This window comes from Oncorhynchus gorbuscha, linkage group LG18 (genome assembly GCF_021184085.1).
Source record: "Oncorhynchus gorbuscha isolate QuinsamMale2020 ecotype Even-year linkage group LG18, OgorEven_v1.0, whole genome shotgun sequence".
NCBI lineage: Eukaryota > Metazoa > Chordata > Actinopteri > Salmoniformes > Salmonidae > Oncorhynchus > Oncorhynchus gorbuscha.
In genome coordinates, this window is record NC_060190.1 from 58,364,131 (window position 1) to 58,387,477 (window position 23,347).

At 43.4% G+C, this 23,347-nt stretch overlaps 1 protein-coding gene across 1 annotated transcript in view; it reads left to right on the plus strand.

Moving 5' to 3' along the window:
* The window catches only part of LOC124004018 (FYVE, RhoGEF and PH domain-containing protein 5-like), a 66,602-nt gene extending 43,459 nt beyond the window's left edge, over nt 1-23,143 (plus strand). The window contains 13 exon segments of the mRNA XM_046312749.1: nt 9,583-9,673; nt 13,239-13,289; nt 13,612-13,670; nt 15,407-15,478; nt 15,679-15,747; nt 17,451-17,534; nt 17,665-17,744; nt 17,874-17,970; nt 20,290-20,427; nt 20,643-20,882; nt 21,008-21,136; nt 21,568-21,722; nt 21,914-23,143. Coding sequence (XP_046168705.1) covers nt 9,583-9,673; nt 13,239-13,289; nt 13,612-13,670; nt 15,407-15,478; nt 15,679-15,747; nt 17,451-17,534; nt 17,665-17,744; nt 17,874-17,970; nt 20,290-20,427; nt 20,643-20,882; nt 21,008-21,136; nt 21,568-21,722; nt 21,914-21,950 — 1,302 coding nt within the window. The 3' untranslated portion in view covers nt 21,951-23,143.
* The last annotated feature ends 204 nt before the right edge of the window (nt 23,144-23,347 follow it).

Consider the following 23,347-nt stretch of genomic DNA (forward strand, 5'->3'; position numbering starts at 1 on the left):
AAAGACTTCCCAGGCACTGTCTACCCCTACACTATCTAGCACAGGTGACCAGTCAATTTTATCCACTTCCTGCCTAAACTTCCTAGGACTTCATCAGTCCTCTGATTCTAACAGTTTTGTGACACTTAAATATATCTTTAAAAACCCTCCTTGTGTAAAATGTAATACAATTATCACTGATTCCATATACTATTACTCCACACTGTGATATTTTAGATTTATCAGACACCAATATTAAGTAAATCGTACTTTGCACTGTTTCACATATCCTGGTGGGATATTTTATAATTTGGGTCATAGCAAGTGATCTACAAAAGTGCATAAATACATTGTGGGTTGGGCTATTATTTTTGCAGACATCAGTATTGAAATCCCCTAACAAAATTATTCCCTTCAACAGGGAATCATTACAGTTTGACAACACAAGTTCAAGACCATAGAATGCATTCTGCTTGGGCGGCCTGGCCTATAACACACCCCCAACAAAATCGGCTTGGTTTTGGGAAGGCTGATATCCAGCCAGACAATCTCCAGATTAGCGCTTAAATCCGATCTGACGTTAAAAGCAATGTCTGATCTTACAAACGCACATATTCCCCCACCGTTCCAATTCCGATCCTTCCTGACAACAGAGTAATTACCTCAGTCTATCTCAATTTCTCAGTCACAAAAAGATTAATCAAACTATGTTTCAGTAAAACATAAGACACCCACCTCTGATTTGCAAACCAACAGGCGTATCTCATCGATCTTCGGTAGTAGGCTTCGGCGTTGAAGTGCACAAAATGTAAGCCCTTCTCCCCAAAGGCCTCATTGCATTCCCGATCCACTTGTAACTCGCCTCCCACTGCGCTGCCATCTTCCCACTGCACTGCCTCCGGTGCCTCTCTGTCACCATGGAGCACCCCTCCCCAGGTGCTACTCCATCGTCCTCACCACGTGTCCCCCCGTCACTCGCCTCCGGTGGCCTCTCTGTCACCATGGAGCACCCCTCCCCAGGTGCCACTCCATCGTCCTCACCACCGTGTCCCCCCGTCACTCGCCTCCGGTGGCCTCTCTGTCACCATGGAGCACCCCTCCCCAGGTGCTACTCCATCGTCCTCACCACCGTGTCCCCCCGTCACTCGCCTCTGGTGGCCTTCGCTCCGCTGTGGACCCCCCCTCCTCCGGTGCACTCTCCACCCTCGGTAAGTCCTCTGTTCCCACTCCACCTTCAATGCTCGACACGCCCCATGGGTACAGCACACCGACAGCAACGGTAAGCTTCATTGACACCTTGCCCAAAGCTAGAATTGCTGCATTTTAAGTTTTCGCAAGAGGAGCCTGGGTACATAGGCCGTTTGATGGGGTTGGTGATAAAGTGAGGTCCAGGGCATTGATGGATATCACCCGATAAGAGAAGGCATAGAGTTATTATAAGATCTCCACCATTAATTTGAGATTTCAGACTGGCTTTCAATGATCGTTTTGGTTTGTGCCAAGGTGCTATGAAAGTTTGGTGTTTAACATTCCTTCCAAATCCGAAGTGCTGGATGCCATCAAAAGTGTTTGCATGACTGAGAAGTTGCTGAGCATGTACTATTCATTCATCTAAATTGCAGATGCAATTATTTCCAGTAACATTTAACACAAACACATAAAGTAAAAGTGCTGCCACCATGCCGAACTTGCCGGTCGCCATCTTGTCATTAATAAAAACAATAATGGCCCTAGCCGGCAGCCCTGCAGTACACCACACTCAACTGAATTTGCATTAGAGAGGCTTCCATTAAAGAAAACCCTCTGTGTACAATTAGATAGGTAACTCTCAATCCATGATAAGGCAGAGATTGAAAATCCATAACACCTACGTTTTCTCAACAATAGGTTATGATCAAAGCTATCAAAAGCTGCACTGAAGTCTAACAAAACATCTCCCACAATGTTCTTACTATCAATTTCTTTCAGCCAATCATCAGTCATTTGTGTCAGTGCCGAGCATGTTGAGTGCCTTTCCCTATAAGCATGCTAAAATTATGTTGTTAATTTGTTTTCTGTAAAATAACTTTGTATTTGGTCAAACACCATTTTTTTCTAAAGTTTGCAAAGCGCTGGTGACAGGCTGATTGGTCGGCTGTTTGAACCATTAAAGGGTGCTCTGCTATTCTTGGGCAGCGGAATGACCTTTGCCTCCCTCCAGACCTGAGGGAACACACTGTCTTCTAGGCTTAAATTGAAGATGTGGAAAACAGGAGTGGCAATGTGTTCTGCTACCATCCCATTTATCAGTACCAGGTGGCTTGTCCTTATTTATTGATAGCAACCATTTTTTTACCGCTTCCACACCCACATTGCAGAACTCAAAACTACAATACTTTAATTATTTGGTCCGTTATGCATGAATATGAAAGCTCAGCGTTTTGTTGTTTTCCATGTCTTGAAAACAAAAAAGTGATTAAAGTGGTTGGCAATATCAAAGGGTTTTGTGAGGAACAAGCAATCTGCCTCAAATGAAGGATGGAGCAGATTTACCTTTTTTGCCTAGAAATTCATTTAAAGTACTCCAGAGCATTTTACTGTCATTCTTTATATAATTTATCTTTGGTCCATAGTATAGTTTCTTCTTCTTTTTGTTTAGTTTAGTTATGTGATTTTTCAATTGACTGTATGTTTGCCAGTCTGCTGTGATGTCAGAATGATTTGCTATTCCCTTTGCCTCATCCCTCTCAGCCAAACAGTTTTTCAATGAATCTATCCATGGGTGTTTTATAAAACAGTCTGTTTCTTAATGGGTGCATTACCATCAGTAACCAGAAGACGCAGTTACATTAATGCTTCAAGTGCTGCGTCAGGTTGTTCCTCATTAAACACATCAGCTCAACAAACATTCAACATAGGTATTATTGCAAAACCTCTTGTATGAGCACTTTTGCACAATTTTAGGTCCAGTCTTTGGAACATTGTTTTTTCTAGATATTATATTAGGATCCCTACATCTGATGGATTTGGATAATGCTTTAGAGCAGATTTCTGCAGCATTAGTAAAGATGTGATCAATAGATGTGGATGATTTAGCTCCTGTTCTGTTTGGAAATACCCTGGTCGGTTGACTGATAACCTGAACCAGATTGCAAGCATCAGTTATAGCTTAAAGCTTATTTTTTAGTGGACAGCTTGATGACAACCAGTCAATATTTAGGGCATCCAGAAAAGATATCTCTCTGTTGATATCACATACATTATCTAGCATTTCACACATATAGTCCAAATACTGACTTTTAGCACTCAGTGGTCTATAACAACGTCCTATGAGAAAAGGCTTTCGGTGAGGCAGATCAACCTGTAGCCATATTACTTCTATATCATCTGACATGAGATCCTCTCTCAGCCTACCAGGAATCTGACACTGGACATACACCCTGTTGGAACACCTCCTCTGTTTCCATGTATATCTTTCCCGTATGCTCTATAACCATGTACATGTATAGATACTACTGTCATGTTTGTCATTTATTATCATGTCTTGTCCCTGTGCTCCCCATTCTGTTCGTTTCCCTCTGCTGGTCTTATTTGGTTCTTTCCTCCTTCTATCCCTCTCTCTCCCCCTCCCTCTCTCACTCTCTCGCTCTCTCTTCTCTCTATGTGTCCTGCTCCCAGCTGTTCCTATAATCATCATTTAGTCTTCCCACACCTGTTCCCGATCTTTTCCCCTGAATTTATTCCTTTGTGTTCCGTTCCTGATCGGTTCCTTGTTTAGTATTCACCATGCTGTGATTGCGTTTCGCCCTGTCCTGTCGTGTTTTTGCTGTGATTGTGTATCGCCCTGTCCTGTCGTGTTTTTGCCTTCATCAGATGCTGCGTGTGAGCAGGTGTCTCTGTCAAACGAGCGACCTGCAGTCTCCGCTTCTCCAGTTATTTCCCTCTACAGACTAGAGGATTTCTGTTATTCCCTGTTGGACTTAAATAAACTCTGTTTCTGGTTGGCTCCTCTTTCACCTGCATGACAGAAGGAACCAAAGGAATGGACCCAGCGACTTTGTTTTACACTGGTCAAGCTAGCCATCTGCAGACACGAGCAGGAATTGTCTGATCGCCATGCCGTGGAGAACCTGGCCGCTCAGGTTTCCGACCCTCTGGACAGTTCCAGAGTCAGTCTCGTGCCACCTGTTACTTCCTGGCCTAAGCCTCCAGAACCTAGGGTTAATAACCCACCTTGCACTCCGGGTGCCCACTGAGTGCCGCTCCTTTCTCACGCAGTGTGAGATTGTGTTCTCTCTCCAACCCAACACATACTCTAAAGCTCGGGTTATTTACGTCATTTCACTCCTTACTGGCCGGGCTCGAGAATGGGGCACAATCTGGGAGGCAAGGGCTGATTGCTCTAACAAGTTCCAGAACTTTAAAGAGGAGATATTGTTTTTGGTTCAGTTTTGGTAGGGATAGGGCCCTGGATTATGCCAAGGTGTCCTAACGGATTATTCATTGAGTTTACCCTTGCTGCCTCTAGTGAGTGGAACGAGCCTGGCGCTGCTCGCTCGTTTTCTGGAGGGACTCCACGCAGTTAAGGATGGATCCCGGGAGGTTCCTTCAGATGTGGACTCTTTATTGCTCTCGCCATCCGCATTAGATCTTTCACCATTGGAAGAGAGCTCATCACGGTGTTTCCCTGCTCCGCATAACCATCTCCCTCCTCTGGCTTTGAGACTGAGCCCATGCAGCTGGGAGGGATTATTATGACTAAGGAGAGGGAACGGAGGATCACCAACCGACTCTATTGCGGAGTTGCTGGACATTTTGTTAATTCATGTCCAGTAAGAGGCCAGGCCCATCAGTGCTACTGGTAAGCGCTACTACTCAGGTCTCTTCATCTAGATCTTGATATGTCGGTCCATCTACTGGACCGGTTGGTGCATTACATGCAGTGCCTTGATTGACTCTGGGGCTGAGGGTTGTTTCATGGACGAGCATGGGTTGGAAACATAACATTCCTTTCAGACCGTTAGACAAGCCTACGCCCATGTTTGCCTTAGATGGTAGTCATCTTCCCAGTATCAAATTTGAGACACTACCTTTAACTCTCACAGTATCTGGTAACCACAGTGAGACTATTTCTTTTTTGATTTTCCGTTCACCGTTTACACCTGTTGTTTTGGGTCATCCCTGGCTAGTATGTCATAATCCTTCTATTAATTGGTCTAGTAATTCTATCCTATCCTGGAACGTTTCTTGTCATGTGAAGTGTTTAATGTCTGCCATCCCTCCCGTTTCTTCTGTCCCTACTTCTCAGGAGGAACCTGGCGATTTGACAGGAGTGCCGGAGGAATATCATGATCTGTCTTCAGTCAGTGCCAACTCCCTTCCTCCTTCGTATGATTGTAGTATTGATCTCCTCCGGGGACCACTCCTCCTCGAGGTAGACTATACTCTCTGTCGGCTCCCGAACGAAGGCTCTCAAAGATTATTTGTCTGTGTCTCTTGTACCATAGTGCCTTCTTCTTCTCCGGCCGGGCGGGGTTCTTTTTTGTTAAGAAGAAGGATTCTGCGCCCCTGCGTGGATTATCGAGGGCTGAATGACATAACGGTTAAGAATCGTTATCCGCTTCCCTTATGTCATCAGCCTTCGAGATTCTGCAGGGAGCCAGGTGCTTTACTAAGTTGGACCTTCGTAACGCTTACCATCTCGTGCGCATCAGAGAGGGGGACGAGTGGAAGTGCGTTTAACACTCCGTTAGGGCATTTTGAGTACCGGGTTCTGCCGTTCGGTCTCGCCAATGCGCCAGCTGTTTTTCAGGCATTAGTTAATGATGTTCTGAGAGACATGCTGAACATCTTTGTTTTTGTCTATCTTCGATATCCTGATTTTTTCAGTCACACCGAGATTCATGTTCAGCACGTTCGACGTGTTCTACAGCGAATAGTTTTAGAGAATTGTCTCTACGTAAAGGCTGAGAAGTGCTCTTTTCATGTCTCCTCAGTTACTTTTCTCGGTTCCGTTATTTCCGCTGAAGGCATTCAGATGGATTCCGCTAAGGTCCAAGCTGTCAGTGATTGGCCCGTTCCAGGTCACGTGTCGAGTTGCAGCGCTTTTAGGTTTCGCTAATTTCTATCGGCGTTTCATTCGTAATTTCGGTCAAGTTGCTGCTCCTCTCACAGCTCTTACTTCTGTCAAGACGTGTTTTAAGTGGTCCGGTTCCGCCCAGGGAGCTTTTGATCTTCTAAAAGAACGTTTTACGTCCGCTCCTATCCTCGTTACTCCTGACGTCACTAGACAATTCATTGTCGAGGTCTGAACCTTCAGAATAGGCGTGGGAGCCATTCTATCCCAGTGTTCCAGTCTGACGATAAGGTTCATCCTTGCGCTTATTTTTCTCATCGCCTGTCGCCATCTGAGCGCAACTATGATGTGGGTAACCGTGAACTTCGCCATCCGCATTCTAGCCCTAGGCGAATGGCGACAGTGGTTGAGGGGGCGACCGTTCCTTTTGTCGTTTGGACAGACCATAAGAACCTTGAGTACATCCGTTCTGCCAAACGACTTAATGGATGGGCGTTGTTTTTCGTTTCGAGTTTGTGATTTCTTACCGTCCGGGTAGCAAGAACACCAAGCCTGATGCCTTATCCCGTCTGTTTAGTTCTTCTGTGGCTTCTACTGATCCCGAGGGGATTCTTCCTTATGGGCGTGTTGTCGGGTTAACAGTCTGGGGAATTGAAAGACAGGTTAGCACTCACGCACACTGCGTTTGTCCTAGTAACCTCCTTTCGTTCCTGTTTCCACTCGTCTGGCTGTTCTTCAGTGGGCTCACTCTGCCAAGTTAGCTGGTCATCCCGGTGTTCGAGGCACTCTTGTCTATTCGCCAGCGCTTTTGGTGGCCGACTCAGGAGCGTGACACGCGCCGTTTCGTGGCTGCTTGTTCGGACTGCGCGAATAACGGGTAACTCTCCTCCTGCCGGTCGTCTCAGACCGCTCCCCATTCCTTCTCGACCATGGTCTCACATCGCCTTAGGCTTCACTACCGGTCTGCCTTTGTCTGCGGGGAAGACTGTGAGAGCCGCCAATAAACGCAGGATTAAGAGTCCAAGGTATTGTTGCGGCCAGAGAGTGTGCTTTCCACTCGCAACCTTCCTCTTACGACAGCTTCTCGTAAGTTGACTACATGGTTCATTGGTCCGTTCCGTGTCTCCCAGGTCGTCAATCCTGTCGCTGTGGATGCTTCTTCCGCGACATCTTTAGCGTTCCATCCTGTCTTCCATGTCTCCTGTGTTAAGCCCTTTCTTCGCACCCCGTTCGTCTTCCCTCCCCCTTGTCCTTGTCGAGAGCGCACCTATTTACAAGGTACATAAGATCATGGACATGCGTTTCATACGGGGTCACCAATACTTAGTGGATTGGGAGGGTTACGGTCCTGAGGAGAGGAGTTGGGTTCCGTCTCGGGACGTGCTGGACCGTTCACTCATCGATGATTTCCTCCGTTGCCGCCAGGATTCCTCCTCAGTGCGCCAGGAGGCGCTCGGTGAGTGGGGGTACTGTCATGTTTGTCATTTATTATCATGTCTTGTCCCTGTGCTCCCCATTCTGTTCGTTTCCCTCTGCTGGTCTTATTTGGTTCTTTCCCTCCTTCTATCCCTCTCTCTCCCCCTCCCTCTCTCACTCTCTCGCTCTCTCTTCTCTCTATCGTTCCGTTCCTGCTCCCAGCTGTTCCTATTCCCCTAATCATCATTTAGTCTTCCCACACCTGTTCCCGATCTTTTCCCCTGATTGAGTCCCTATTTATTCCTTTGTGTTCCGTTCCTGTGTCGGTTCCTTGTTTAGTATTCACCATGCTGTGATTGCGTTTCGCCCTGTCCTGAGTGTTTTTGCTGTGATTGTGTATCGCCCTGTCCTGTCGTGTTTTTGCCTTCATCAGATGCTGCGTGTGAGCAGGTGTCTCTGTCAACTACGGCCTGCGCCTACCCGAAGCGACCTGCAGTCTGTGGCCGCTTCTCCAGTTATTTCCCCTCTACAGACTAGAGGATTTCTGTTATTCCCTGTTTGGACTTAAATAAACTCTGTTTCTGTTAAGTCGCTTTTGGGTCCTCTATCACCTGCATGACAACTACTGCATCATCAAAGGAATGGTCTAAATGTGTTTCAGAGATGGCCAGAATATGAATATTTTCTGATGTCAGTAAGTTATCAATTTCATGAAACTTGTTCCTCACGCTACATATGTTAATATGGGTTATGGGTCGCTTGCTTGTTTTTGGTGCTATTCTGAGAGGCTGATCCGAGGTAGACATGTCAGTGACATTTAAGCCAATGGGCTGCCCACAGTGTGCTTCTTCCTAAAGGCAGACAGTTTCAGTGCAAACAGTGAAATTCAATTATATGGGCATATGATTATTGCTGACAATACCCTCAGTGCTAACAGTTAAAGGATCATAGACTAGGTTGATTACATTGACTCCAGTTCTATTTCTCTGGGATATAATCTGATTCCCATGTCCTCTGTTGGTTATTATGACAGAGAGGACTGGAGCCCTACCAAATCCAGACCATCAGTCTCCTAAGCAGGCTGCTATGTTGATAGAGATAATCCTGGAAAGGGCCTTTAGAGAGAGAGGGAGTGGAATAAAAGAGAGGGAGAGTGAAACAGAGAGAAAGAGAACTTATCTGATTAAAGGGGGGGTTGACACTAGAAGCCTGCTTCCAAATTGTTGCTCTGCCTCTTCAAGGCTCCATCTCTGATAATGAAGCCAAAGGTGTGTGTTGGCTCCTAATTCTCCCCTTTACAGGGTAAGCAATATTATCTCACCAGCCCGGTGCATGTGTGTGCATAGGTATGCGTGAGTCTTGCGTGCATGTGTGTGTTCCACAGTCACCCAGTGTAAATTAAGGGATGGTTGTCTCAGTCCCGTGGGGTGTTCTCTCTCCCTCTCCAAAGAGGAACGGGGCTCTATTGAATTAGGAGGATCCTCAGTCAGTGCTGATGTGTGTACCTGCTCCCACACTCTTAGAAAATAGGTGCTATCTAGAACCTAAAAAGGTTATTTGTCTGATCCCATACAATAACCCTTTGAAGAACCCTTTTTGGTTTCCAGGTAGAACCCTTTACACATAGGATTCTATGTGGAACCCAAAGGAGTTCTACCTGGAACTTAAAGGGTTCTTTGTACCTGGAACCAAAAAGGGTTCTGCTATGGGGACAACCGAATAATCATTTTGGGACCCTTTTTCTAGGAGTGGACTGCTCTGGGTCCTCTGTATTATAGACCTCTGGGACTGGGAATACAGATCTGGCAGACACAATTATCCCCTGATGGATTTAAAAACAATCTTTCTCTTATTGTCTTTTTGTCCCTTCTCCCCTTAAGTAATTCCATAGGGCAGAAGAATAGGGTCGGTTCAGAGGTCAGGTCGGTGGTCAAATGTTCTAACAAGGTTATATAAGCATTCCCTTTTTCATCTATGACATTTGAACCCGAGGTCACATAGGCAGAGTAGTGTGTGCATTGTATTATCTATGTGCTTGTGTGAGGTTGTGTGTTTATGTCTCTGTGTGTGTGTGTGTTCCACAGTTAAGAATGTGAGCATGTATTAACCTGACAATGTGTTTATGTGTTCAGAAGCAGGGCCCAGATGGACCTCAGTTCCCACTGCGGCATCAGCTGCTGCAGGTCATTGTGAGAGTCCTCCAGTACCGCATGCTGCTCACAGGTACCCTACACTCACCTCATGATGTACTATTGCAATATTGTAATACTAACTTTCATGTGCCCCATCATGGCTCTCCACCTTGAATAGTGTTTCAGTATGTGGCATTCTACACCTTGAATAGTGATTCAGTATGTGGCATTCTACACCTTGAATAGTGTTTCAGTATGTGGCATTCTACACCTTGAATAGTGTTTCAGTATGTAGCATTCTACACCTTGAATAGTGTTTCAGTATGTGGCATTCTACACCTTGAATAGTGTTTCAGTATGTGGCATTCTACACCTTGAATAGTGTTTCAGTATGTGGCATTCTACACCTTGAATAGTGTTTCAGTATGTGGCATTCTACACCTTGAATAGTGTTTCAGTATGTGGCATTCTACACCTTGAATAGTGTTTCAGTATGTGGCATTCTACACCTTGAATAGTGTTTCAGTATGTGGCATTCTACACCTTGAATAGTGTTTCAGTATGTGGCATTCTACACCTTGAATAGTGTTTCAGTATGTGGCATTCTACACCTTGAATAGTGTTTCAGTATGTGGCATTCTACACCTTGAATAGTGTTTCAGTATGTGGCATTCTACACCTTGAATAGTGTTTCAGTATGTGGCATTCTACACCTTGAATAGTGTTTCAGTATGTGGCATTCTACACCTTGAATAGTGTTTCAGTATGTGGCATTCTACACCTTGAATAGTGTTTCAGTATGTGGCATTCTACACCTTGAATAGTGTTTCAGTATGTGTCATTCTACACCTTGAATAGTGTTTCAGTATGTGGCATTCTACACCTTGAATAGTGTTTCAGTATGTGTCATTCTACACCTTGAATAGTGTTTCAGTATGTGTCATTCTACACCTTGAATAGTGTTTCAGTATGTGGCATTCTACACCTTGAATAGTGTTTCAGTATGTGTCATTCTACACCTTGAATAGTGTTTCAGTATGTGGCATTCTACACCTTGAATAGTGTTTCAGTATGTGGCATTCTACACCTTGAATAGTGTTTCAGTATGTGTCATTCTACACCTTGAATAGTGTTTCAGTATGTGTCATTCTACACCTTGAATAGTGTTTCAGTATGTGTCATTCTACACCTTGAATAGTGTTTCAGTATGTGTCATTCTACACCTTGAATAGTGTTTCAGTATGTGTCATTCTACACCTTGAATAGTGTTTCAGTATGTGTCATTCTACACCTTGAATAGTGTTTCAGTATGTGTCATTCTACACCTTGAATAGTGTTTCAGTATGTGTCATTCTACACCTTGAATAGTGTTTCAGTATGTGGCATTCTACACCTTATAGTGTTTCAGTATGTGTCATTCTACACCTTGAATAGTGTTTCAGTATGTGGCATTCTACACCTTGAATAGTGTTTCAGTATGTGGCATTTCAGGTATCTTGGCAGGCTACACCTTGAATAGTGTTTCAGTATGTGGCATTCTACACCTTGAATAGTGTTTCAGTATGTGACATTCTACACCTTGAATAGTGTTTCAGTATGTGGCATTCTACACCTTGAATAGTGTTTCAGTATGTGGCATTCTACACCTTGAATAGTGTTTCAGTATGTGGCATTCTACACCTTGAATAGTGTTTCAGTATGTGGCATTCTACACCTTGAATAGTGTTTCAGTATGTGGCATTCTACACCTTGAATAGTGTTTCAGTATGTGGCATTCTACACCTTGAATAGTGTTTCAGTATGTGGCATTCTACACCTTGAATAGTGTTTCAGTATGTGGCATTCTACACCTTGAATAGTGTTTCAGTATGTGTCATTCTACACCTTGAATAGTGTTTCAGTATGTGGCATTCTACACCTTGAATAGTGTTTCAGTATGTGTCATTCTACACCTTGAATAGTGTTTCAGTATGTGTCATTCTACACCTTGAATAGTGTTTCAGTATGTGGCATTCTACACCTTGAATAGTGTTTCAGTATGTGTCATTCTACACCTTGAATAGTGTTTCAGTATGTGGCATTCTACACCTTGAATAGTGTTTCAGTATGTGTCATTCTACACCTTGAATAGTGTTTCAGTATGTGTCATTCTACACCTTGAATAGTGTTTCAGTATGTGTCATTCTACACCTTGAATAGTGTTTCAGTATGTGTCATTCTACACCTTGAATAGTGTTTCAGTATGTGTCATTCTACACCTTGAATAGTGTTTCAGTATGTGTCATTCTACACCTTGAATAGTGTTGCAGTATGTGTCATTCTACACCTTGAATAGTGTTTCAGTATGTGTCATTCTACACCTTGAATAGTGTTTCAGTATGTGTCATTCTACACCTTGAATAGTGTTTCAGTATGTGGCATTCTACACCTTATAGTGTTTCAGTATGTGTCATTCTACACCTTGAATAGTGTTTCAGTATGTGGCATTCTACACCTTGAATACGGCATTCTACATCTTGAATAGTGTTTCAGTATGTGGCATTCTACACCTTGAATAGTGTTTCAGTATGTGGCATTCTACACCTTGAATAGTGTTTCAGTATGTGGCATTCTACACCTTGAATAGTGTTTCAGTATGTGGCATTCTACACCTTGAATAGTGTTTCAGTAAGTGGCATTCTACACCTTGAATAGTGTTTCAGTATGTGGCATTCTACACCTTGAATAGTGTTTCAGTATGTGGCATTCTACACCTTGAATAGTGTTTCAGTATGTGGCATTCTACACCTTGAATAGTGTTTCAGTATGTGGCATTCTACACCTTGAATAGTGTTTCAGTATGTGGCATTCTACATCTTGAATAGTGTTTCAGTATGTGGCATTCTACACCTTGAATAGTGTTTCAGTATGTGGCATTCTACACCTTGAATAGTGTTTCAGTATGTGTCATTCTACACCTTGAATAGTGTTTCAGTATGTGGCATTCTACACCTTATAGTGTTTCAGTATGTGTCATTCTACACCTTGAATAGTGTTTCAGTATGTGTCATTCTACACCTTGAATAGTGTTTCAGTATGTGTCATTCTACACCTTGAATAGTGTTTCAGTATGTGTCATTCTACACCTTGAATAGTGTTTCAGTATGTGTCATTCTACACCTTGAATAGTGTTTCAGTATGTGGCATTCTACACCTTGAATAGTGTTTCAGTATGTGTCATTCTACACCTTGAATAGTGTTTCAGTATGTGTCATTCTACACCTTGAATAGTGTTTCCGTATGTGGCATTCTACACCTTGAATAGTGTTTCAGTATGTGTCATTCTACACCTTGAATAGTGTTTCCGTATGTGTCATTCTACACCTTGAATAGTGTTTCAGTATGTGTCATTCTACACCTTGAATAGTGTTTCAGTATGTGTCATTCTACACCTTGAATAGTGTTTCAGTATGTGTCATTCTACACCTTGAATAGTGTTTCAGTATGTGTCATTCTACACCTTGAATAGTGTTTCAGTATGTGTCATTCTACACCTTGAATAGTGTTTCCGTATGTGTCATTCTACACCTTGAATAGTGTTTCAGTATGTGTCATTCTACACCTTATTAACCAGTTTATGTTTTTCACTCATTTGTCTGTGCCATCATTTTTTCCAGATTACATAAACAACCTTTCCCCTGATTCTAAAGAATATGAGGATACACAAGGTACAGTCTTACTCTGTAGACTCTCCAATATACTTTAACAATTCAGTTGTTTCTTCAGCAGTCAAACACACACACACACACACACACACACACACACACACACACACACACACACACACACACACACACACACACACACACACACACACACACACACACACACACACACACACACACACACACACACACACACACACACACACACAGGCTGTTAGATATAATATCAGAGGATAGTTGTTCCGGGACAAACAAAGCTGTTTATACTCCCAGCATATTGATGTGCATTAACCCATTCTGTTTCTCTCTCCATTCTCTGCTTCAGCTGCCTTAGTAATCGTGTCAGAGGTGGCAGACCAAGCTAATGACAATCTCAAGCAAGGGGTATGTCAGTGTGTATGGGTGTTTCTGTATTTATTTCAGACTACTGTGTACATTTGTTCATTCAAGTGTTTGCTAGCAGTATACATGACAGCTCAGATTTCAGGTTTTCCCTGTGTAAATCCTTCTTCATTCTGGATGACAACACTATTGGGAGTGAAACCACGTCAATGATCTTGGAGACGCCTGTCTCTTTACTTTCACTGGGCTCTGTTGCCTATTGATTAATGAGAGGGTGAGGAAAGATGATGTCATCAAAAGATCCCAGGTGCATCGTAACAAAGGGTGCAGTGTGAGAGAAGACATGACGTACATTTTGAAACACACAAACACCCTCACATAGATCATCCTTACCATCTCTCCGTCTCTCCCATAATCCTTACCATCTCTCCGTCTCTCCCATAATCCTTACCATCTCTCCGTCTCTCCCATAATCCTTACCATCTCTCCGTCTCTCACATAATCCTTACCATCTCTCCGTCTCTCCCATAATCCTTACCATCTCTCCGTCTCTCACATAATCCTTACCATCTCTGCCGTCTCTCACATAATCCTTACCATCTCTCCGTCTCTCACATAATCCTTACCATCCCTCCCGTCTCTCACATAATCCTTACCATCTCTCCGTCTCTCACATAATCCTTACCATCTCTGCCGTCTCTCACATAATTCTTACCATCTCTCCGTCTCTCACATAATCCTTACCATCTCTCCGTCTCTCACATAATCCTTACCATCCCTCCCGTCTCTCACATAATCCTTACCATCTCTCCGTCTCTCACATAATCCTTACCATCCCTCCAGCCTCTAACATAATCCTTACCATCTCTCCGTCTCTCACATAATCCTTACCATCTCTCCCTCTCATCTGCTCCACTCCCTTCAGGATCCCTCTATCTGCTCCACTCCCTTTAGGATCCCTCTATCTGCTCCACTATATCTACCCCAGTTGGCTCGGAGACAGGCCTGAAGGCAGATCATGATATTCAATCATACCCTTTAGGATCCCTCTATCTGCTCCACTCCCTTTAGGATCCCTATATCTGCTCCACTCCCTTTAGGATCCCTCTATCTGCTCCACTCCCTTTAGGATCCCTCTATCTGCTCCACTCCCTTTAGGATTTAGGATCCCTCTATCTGCTCCACTCCCTTTAGGATCCCTCTATCTGCTCCACTCCCTTTAGGATCCCTCTATCTGCTCCACTCCCTTTAGGATCCCTCTATCTACTCCACTCCCTTTAGGATCCCTCTATCTGCTCCACTCCCTTTAGGATCCCTCTATCTGCTCCACTCCCTTTAGGATCCCTCTATCTGCTCCACTCCCTTTAGGATCCCTCTATGTGCTCCACTCCCTTCAGGATCCCTCTATCTGCTCCACTCCCTTTAGGATCCCTCTATCTGCTCCACTCCCTTTAGGATCCCTCTATCTGCTCCACTCCCTTTAGGATCCCTCTATCTGCTCCACTCCCTTTAGGATCCCTCTACCTGCTCCACTCCCTTCAGGATCCCTCTATCTGCTCCACTCCCTTTAGGATCCCTCTATGTGCTCCACTCCCTTCAGGATCCCTCTATCTGCTCCACTCCCTTCAGCTTCCAGCAGCACATCCCTTTCCGCCGCCCTCCTTCTCATTCACAAACAAATCAAATAAAATCACATTTATTTATATAGCCCTTCGTACATCAGCTGATATCACTCTCCTATCTTTGTCTCGCTCTCGCCCTTTCTCTCTGACACACAGGAGAACTTGCTGCGGCTGGTCCACATTGAGTACAGTGTGAGAGGCAAGAGAGATCTACTCAAGCCAGGAAGGGTGAGATCAGTCTGCCTCTCTCTCCTCTCCATCTCTGGACAGTGTTACTCTGTTCCACAAACATAACATAAACAGTGAATAATAGCAATCTCAGACCGTGGCCTACTAGGATTCCCACACAGGAACTAAAAGCCCAGTGATACTACAGTATAGGAAGCACCTCTTGCTAACATCGTCTCTGTTTCTCTGTGTGTTTGCAGGTGTTTGTGAAGGAAGGCACACTAAGGAAAGTGTCGAGGAAAAGCAGACAGCCCAGACACCTGTTTCTGGTAACTACTACCTGTCTAACTACTATGCTCTCCTTGTATCATTAGATACTATAACTTTCACTATCTAATATTTCAGTTTCACACATGGTGGTTATTCTGATCATAGAAGGGTGGGGTGTCGTCCAGGCTGGTAGAGGCAATCAGATATAGAGGGAGACATGGCGAGGCAGAGAGTTGCAAAGCGGAGAGGCCTAGAGAGGCAGAATGTATTGGGAGGCAGGAGGACAAGGCTACAGGGCCCCACCACACCCAGCCAGGGACCTCCCTCTCTCAGGGCTTGTTTTCGAGGGCCCTGCTTACTCACAGGATGTTTGGTGTGGGTTACTGGATGCTGGCTTCCTGTGCAGAGAGGGGACTGACAGGGCTGTGAAGGCCAGACACTCTGTTGGATGGGGGGGGAGACATAAAAACACAGTCTTAAGGAAGTAGATGGGCCAGAAGAAAAGTGTATGAATTATTAATGTGACATTAATATATTGTGAAATTCAGTTGTTTCTTCAGCAGTCAACACACACACACACACAGACACACACAGACACACACACACAGACACACACAGTAGTATAGACAATAACACTTTTAACACAAATCATCTGAACAATTCAAGAAAGAGAGAATAGGAATCAGAGAGATGGGAGATGAGAGGGAGAAAGGCCCATTGAGGAGATATTTTCTTTCTCTGCTTCTTCACTTTCCTCGTGTCTTCATGTCTCTCTCTCCGTGTGTCTCTCTAAACTGGGTTGTTTATGAGTGATGGTTGAGAGACTGATGTGTGTGTGAGTAACTGGGTAGCTCCTCTGGAGTAGATGGCTGGAAAGGGGCAGCAGGTATAATATATGGGCCTTTAAGGAAAGTCCAAACAGAGAGGATGAAAGCCATCACTCACTTAGTGAAACTGAGGAACAGCGCTCAACAACCATCAAGGCACTGTCATGGTAACCAAAGGAGAGTCTTAGAGAGGAGAGAGCCATGAGTGAAGGAAGGGATTAGGGGAGGATGGAGAAGAGAGAGGTACTGTCACACTGTCTTCCTCTCTTTTTGAGCAATCTGTATGTGGTGAGTTTGCTACTGAGAGTGAGTGTGTGAGCCTGAGGCAGGGTGGCATAGGCCTGCAGTGTGAGCACCACTAGAGGTCACAGTCAGGACTGTAGGGTCACATCCTGTTTTGTCCCTGCTGAGCTTGTGTTGTTGTTGTGGTGGCTGGTTCCAGAACCTCCATCCACATCAGGCATGCTCTCAGAGCAGCTGGGAACTGGAAGGGAACGGGCAGAGAATTCCTGGATGCTGCCTTATGGGCCACGCAGGTTTAGAGCAAACATTATGTGTGACCAATGATGTCACCACTTTTGTCCCACTCTAAATAAGGCCCTTTAACATAATAGGCTGAAGTTCTGAGGATTACAGTATATTGGGTGTGATGAGCAAATAAACATTGGTGACTTTTTATCATGTAGCCTTTGTTGTGTGTTACATGGGAATGTCTGGTTTGAGGGGTAAAGCGTGTGAGTAATATGGAAATCCAAAGCTGTTTCTGTGTGACTCAGGAGATACCCCATGAATTGCAAAAGCTTATAGTGCCCCCCTGTGGCATCAGAGTTACACTAGCCAGATATTTAAATGAGATATACATTTCAGGCTGGCAGTCAGGCTTTCCATGCAAACAATAAGCTATGATTGTAACCATCTGCTTCTGTCTCCACTAGATGAATGACGTGATGCTGTACACCTACCCTCAGCAGGATGGTAAATACAGGCTGAAGAACACTCTCTATCTGTCTGGGATGAAGGTGAGTCCTCCCCCTCCTACAGAGATGACCTTCCCTGACCCTTCACCCCTGACCTCTGACTCTGTCGTGACTTGTGTGTGTGTGTGTGTGCTGAATGTGCTATGCTGTGCTGTGTGTCCTGTTCTCCCAGGTCAGTATACCTGTCATAGACAACGTGCTCAATGCCCTGAGGATCGAGGTGTCTGACGTCACCATCACCTTGTCAGCCAGGTGAGTCAAAGCAGAGGACACCTGTCTGGAGCTTTGTACAAGGCTTGTCCATTGGTTAGATACAGTATTTATGTACATATGTATAATTATGTGTACAGCCTCAACACATATCTGTTTCTTTGTCCCTAGCTCCTGTGGAGAAAGGGACGACTGGTTCCACACACTGAGTCGGGCCATAGCAGACCATGCTGCAGGCCTGTGTACTTTTGGTGGCCCCTGCAGTGAGGTAATGAGTTCACCCCTGAATGACTCAGTACAGGACATACCATTGAAGCTCACTTGTATAACATTTTACGTGTGAAATGTATGAAATGCAAATAAGGTTAATGTTATCGTAACATTGTTGTTATGTTATTGTAACCTTGTCGTAGCGCTGTCGTAACATTGTTGTTATGTTATTGTAACCTTGTCGTAGCGCTGTCGTAACATTGTTGTTATGTTATTGTAACATTGTCGTAGCGCTGTCGTAACATTGTTGTTATGTTAGTGTAACATTGTCGTAGCGCTGTCGTAACATTGTTGTTATGTTATTGTAACATTGTCGTAGCGCTGCCGTAACATTGTTGTTATGTTATTATAACATTGTCATAGCGCTGTCGTAACATTGTTGTTATGTTATTGTAACATTGTTGTTATGTTATTGTAACATTGTCGTAGCGCTGTCGTAACATTGTTGTTATGTTATTGTAACATTGTTGTTATGTTATTGTAACATTGTTGTTATGTTATTGTAACATTGTCATAGCGCTGTCGTAACATTGTTGTTATGTTATTATAACATTGTCGTAGCGCTGTCGTAACATTGTTGTTATGTTATTGTAACATTGTCGTAGCGCTGTCGTAACATTGTTGTTATGTTATTGTAACATTGTCGTAGCGCTGTCGTAACATTGTTGTTATGTTATTATAACATTGTCTTAGCGCTGTCGTAACATTGTTTTTATGTTATTGTAACATTGTCGTAGCGCTGTCGTAACATTGTTGTTATGTTATTGTAACATTGTCGTAGCGCTGTTATTGTAACATTGTTGTTATGTTATTATAACATTGTCGTTATGCGCATTGTCGTAACATTGTTGTTATGTTATTGTAACATTGTCGTAGCGCTGTCATTGTTGTTATGTTATTGTAACATTGTTGTTATGTTATTATAACATTGTCGTAGCGCTGTCGTAACATTGTTATGTTATTGTAACATTGTCGTAGCGCTGTCGTAACATTGTTGTTATGTTATTGTAACATTGTTATGTTATTGTAACTGTTGTAACATTGTTGTTATGTTATTGTAACATTGTCGTAGCGCTGTCGTAACATTGTTGTTATGTTATTGTAACATTGTCGTAGCGCTGTCGTAACATTGTTGTTAAGTTATTGTAACATTGTTGTTATGTTATTGTAACATTGTCGTAGCGCTGTCGTAACATTGTTGTTATGTTATTGTAACATTGTTGTTATGTTATTGTAACATTGTTGTTATGTTATTGTAACATTGTCGTAGCGCTGTCGTAACATTGTTGTTATGTTATTATAACATTGCTGTTGTAACATTGTTGTTATGTTATTGTAACCTTGTCGCTGTCGTAACATTGTTTTTATGTTATTGTAACATTGTCGTAGCGCTGTCGTAACATTGTTATGTTATTGTAACATTGTCGTAGCGCTGTCGTAACATTGTTGTTATGTTATTGTAACATTGTTGTTATGTTATTGTAACATTGTTGTTATGTTATTGTAACATTGTTGTTATGTTATTGTAACATTGTCATAGCGCTGTCGTAACATTGTTGTTATGTTATTATAACATTGTCGTAGCGCTGTCGTAACATTGTTGTTATGTTATTGTAACATTGTCGTAGCGCTGTCGTAACATTGTTGTTATGTTATTATAACATTGTCGTAGCGCTGTCGTAACATTGTTGTTATGTTATTGTAACATTGTTGTTATGTTATTGTAACATTGTCATAGCGCTGTCGTAACATTGTTGTTATGTTATTATAACATTGTCGTAGCGCTGTCGTAACATTGTTGTTATGTTATTGTAACATTGTCGTAGCGCTGTCGTAACATTGTTGTTATGTTATTGTAACATTGTCGTAGCGCTGTCGTAACATTGTTGTTATGTTATTGTAACCTTGTCGTAGCGCTGTCGTAACATTGTTGTTATGTTATTGTAACATTGTCGTAGCGCTGTCGTAACATTGTTGTTATGTTATTGTAACATTGTCGTAGCGCTGTCGTAACATTGTTGTTATGTTATTGTAACCTTGTCGTAGCGCTGTCGTAACATTGTTGTTATGTTATTGTAACCTTGTCGTAGCGCTGTCGTAACATTGTTGTTATGTTATTGTAACATTGTCGTAGCGCTGTCGTAACATTGTTGTTATGTTATTGTAACATTGTCGTAGCGCTGTCGTAACATTGTTGTTATGTTATTGTAACCTTGTCGTAGCGCTGTCGTAACATTGAGGTAATGTTGTTGTACCGTTGCGGTGACGTTGTTGTGAGAATGTGGTAACGTTGTGGTAATGTTGTTTCCCCATGCAGGGACGTGAGAAGCTGTGGATGGCCCTGGGGGAGGCAGCTCCAGTGCTGGTGCCCGTGTCTCATGTGATGATGTGTATGAACTGTACCTCTGACTTCAGCTTGACCCTGAGACGCAACCACTGCAACGCCTGTGGGAAGGTGAGACACACACCTTACTGTAGGCGTCCCTCACTCCTACTGCTGCTTTAGAACCCTCACTTAAACTGCTGTTACAGGACAACATCCTGACCCCAGCCCAACCCACTGTTTTACATTATCCTGCCAGAAAGTCGCTCTCTACCTATGCTTTAACACTCCCCGGATCACCCCTCTCTCCACTCTCATACCTGTTCTCTCTCTCTATCTAAACCCAGGTTGTGTGTCGTGCCTGCTCCAGGAACAGGTATCCTCTGAAGTACCTCAAAGACAGAATGGCCAAAGTGTGTGACCACTGCTACGCTGAGCTCAGGAAGATAGGTGTCAGTATCTCAGGGGCGTGTGGTAACTCCAGCCCCTGCACCCACCGGGCCAGTCGGCCCCTCTCAGCCGTGTTCCAGAGCCTACAGCCCCCAAGCCTGTGGAGAAGCAGGAAGAGCACCTCCCCTCTCAACCAGGTCTGCAATATTCATCACATTTGACCTTTGACCTATCTTTGTAGTCATGACGTCCTGCACTGATGCAGGCAGCTATGGTAGACCCTGCTAACTTCCTGGCGTTGACCTGTGAGTCTTTGTTACAGGTGGCATTGCGGGCTGAGGGCTCGGCCATGAGTGGCAGCCTGCAGCGGCGTAAGAAGAGCAAGAGGAAGTGGAAGAGGCTGTGGTTCATCCTCAAAGACAAGGTGCTCTACACCTTCACAGCACGTGAGGTGAGGGGGCACAGAGTCTCCCACACCAGCCCCAAACAGAGACACATACACACACACACCCCCTTAATATACTCACATTATGCCTATACTATTCTTGACTCTCTTAAAAGCTTATACATAGTCTCTCTGTGCTCTCTTTCTCTTTCTTTTTTTTGTACTGTTTATTGTGTTTTTGTATCAAGCTTTGTAGCTACCATTTTGAACAAGCAGTATCATTAACAACTGAACTCGTGAATACAATTGAGCAGTTAGTTTCCATGCTTCTCAGAATGTTTTACAAATATCATTGGTATATACAGCTGAAAATGTGACTTGTCCCTTATCAATGTCCCTCCCTCCCCCCCTCTCTCTCTCTCTCTCTGTCCGTCTCTCCCTCCCTCTCTCTTTCTCTCTGTCCATCTCTCTCCCTCTCTGTCTATCGCTCAACACAGGACAAGGTGGCACGTGAGAGTCTGCCCCTGCAGGGTTTCACAGTGAAGCTGACAGAGAGGCCAGAGGGTGAGGAGAGATTCAACGTGTTTCAGCTCTACCACAAGAAGACTCTATACTACACCTTTAGAGCAGATGACCAGCATACTGCCCGCAGGTCAGGATAAATACACACACACGCACACGCACACGCACACACACACACACACACACACACACACACACACACACACACACACACACACACACACACACACACACACACACACACACACACACACACACACACACACACACACACACACACACAGGTCCATGGTGTTCATGTAGTTCACTTGTGTTTCACAGGTGGGTCAATGCCATGGAGGAGGCCACAGTGTTATAACATCTGCCTGTCTGCACAGACTGACCCTGCTGTGCATCACCTACCTACCTACACTCTCTGTCCTGGTTTACAGCTGTCCCTCACAATGCCTAAATGGAATATCTATGAAAACCTATTTTCTCTTGAAGGACATTGAATATCATTCTTATAATCCATCCCTTAATGCACTGGACCAATTCTCACTCTGGAAGAATTACACGTCTCTGTGCAAGAGCATCTTTGACATGGCTGCCATCTACAGGCAGAAAGAAGATCATGCAGACTCTGTGTGGGGCAAACATCCAAGTGTGAGGTTACTGCTTGGGAGTCTCTAAGGTGAAAACCTCTCAGATGAGTATGCTGCATGCCACAACATGCCACAAATTCCGCTCCTGTGTCTAAAAGCTCATAGACAATGTGTTTTTACAACTTTGTCCATTGACAGTCTCCAGTGCCATGTACATTCACAGACTTATCTTTACTTTCTGACACCTCTTTTCTACCATGGATGTGTATGTACATAGAACAACTTGGTATGGGTTTTGTTTTTCATATCATAGGCTTTTTGATGCGTTTAAACAATACCAAGTTAATATGAACAGCTTATGTATTGTATGAGAACATATAAGAGTCATGTCATATTTGGAATATATAGTGTAATATTCAATTCCCATATTTTGAAGTGAGATATAATAATTATTTGTAAATACATAACAGAAATGTTATTACATGATGTTACATCATGCCCAATGTATTTTCTGTACTCTATGTAAACATACTTATTTTACACCGCAGGTTTACACCTGTAATAACAATGACAGAATGTGAAATGTTACAGACAGTATTAGTATTATTCAACAAAACATCATTTTGAAGTATATTTCATAGATGAATGTATAGTTTGTAAACATTTTTAAAAGGGTGACTACATTTTTATGGGCCAATAGTCTCCACTTGAATGCAGTGTGTTATGGCTGAAAGAATGTGCCTGACGTGACGTTATTATCCTTATTATCATTCATTCAAATGATAATTCATCCGTTTTGGGGAGTAGTGAACTGCATGTAGTTTAACTAGTAATTTAACTATATTTTGCAGTAGCTTGGTGGTAGTTGAACTAATTAAAATACCTGACAGAAAACACATTTAACATTCAGTTGATGTTTTCTATTTCCTGTCCAGTCATATGGTCTCTCACATTAGATGTTTTCTATTTCCTGTCCAGTCATATGGTCTCTCACATTAGATGTTTTCTATTTCCTGTCCAGTCATATGGTCTCTCACTATTTCCTGTCCAGTCATCATTAGATGTTTTCTATTTCCTGTCCAGTCATATGGTCTCTCACATTAGATGTTTTCTATTTCCTGTCCAGTCATATGGTCTCTCACATTAGATGTTTTCTATTTCCTGTCCAGTC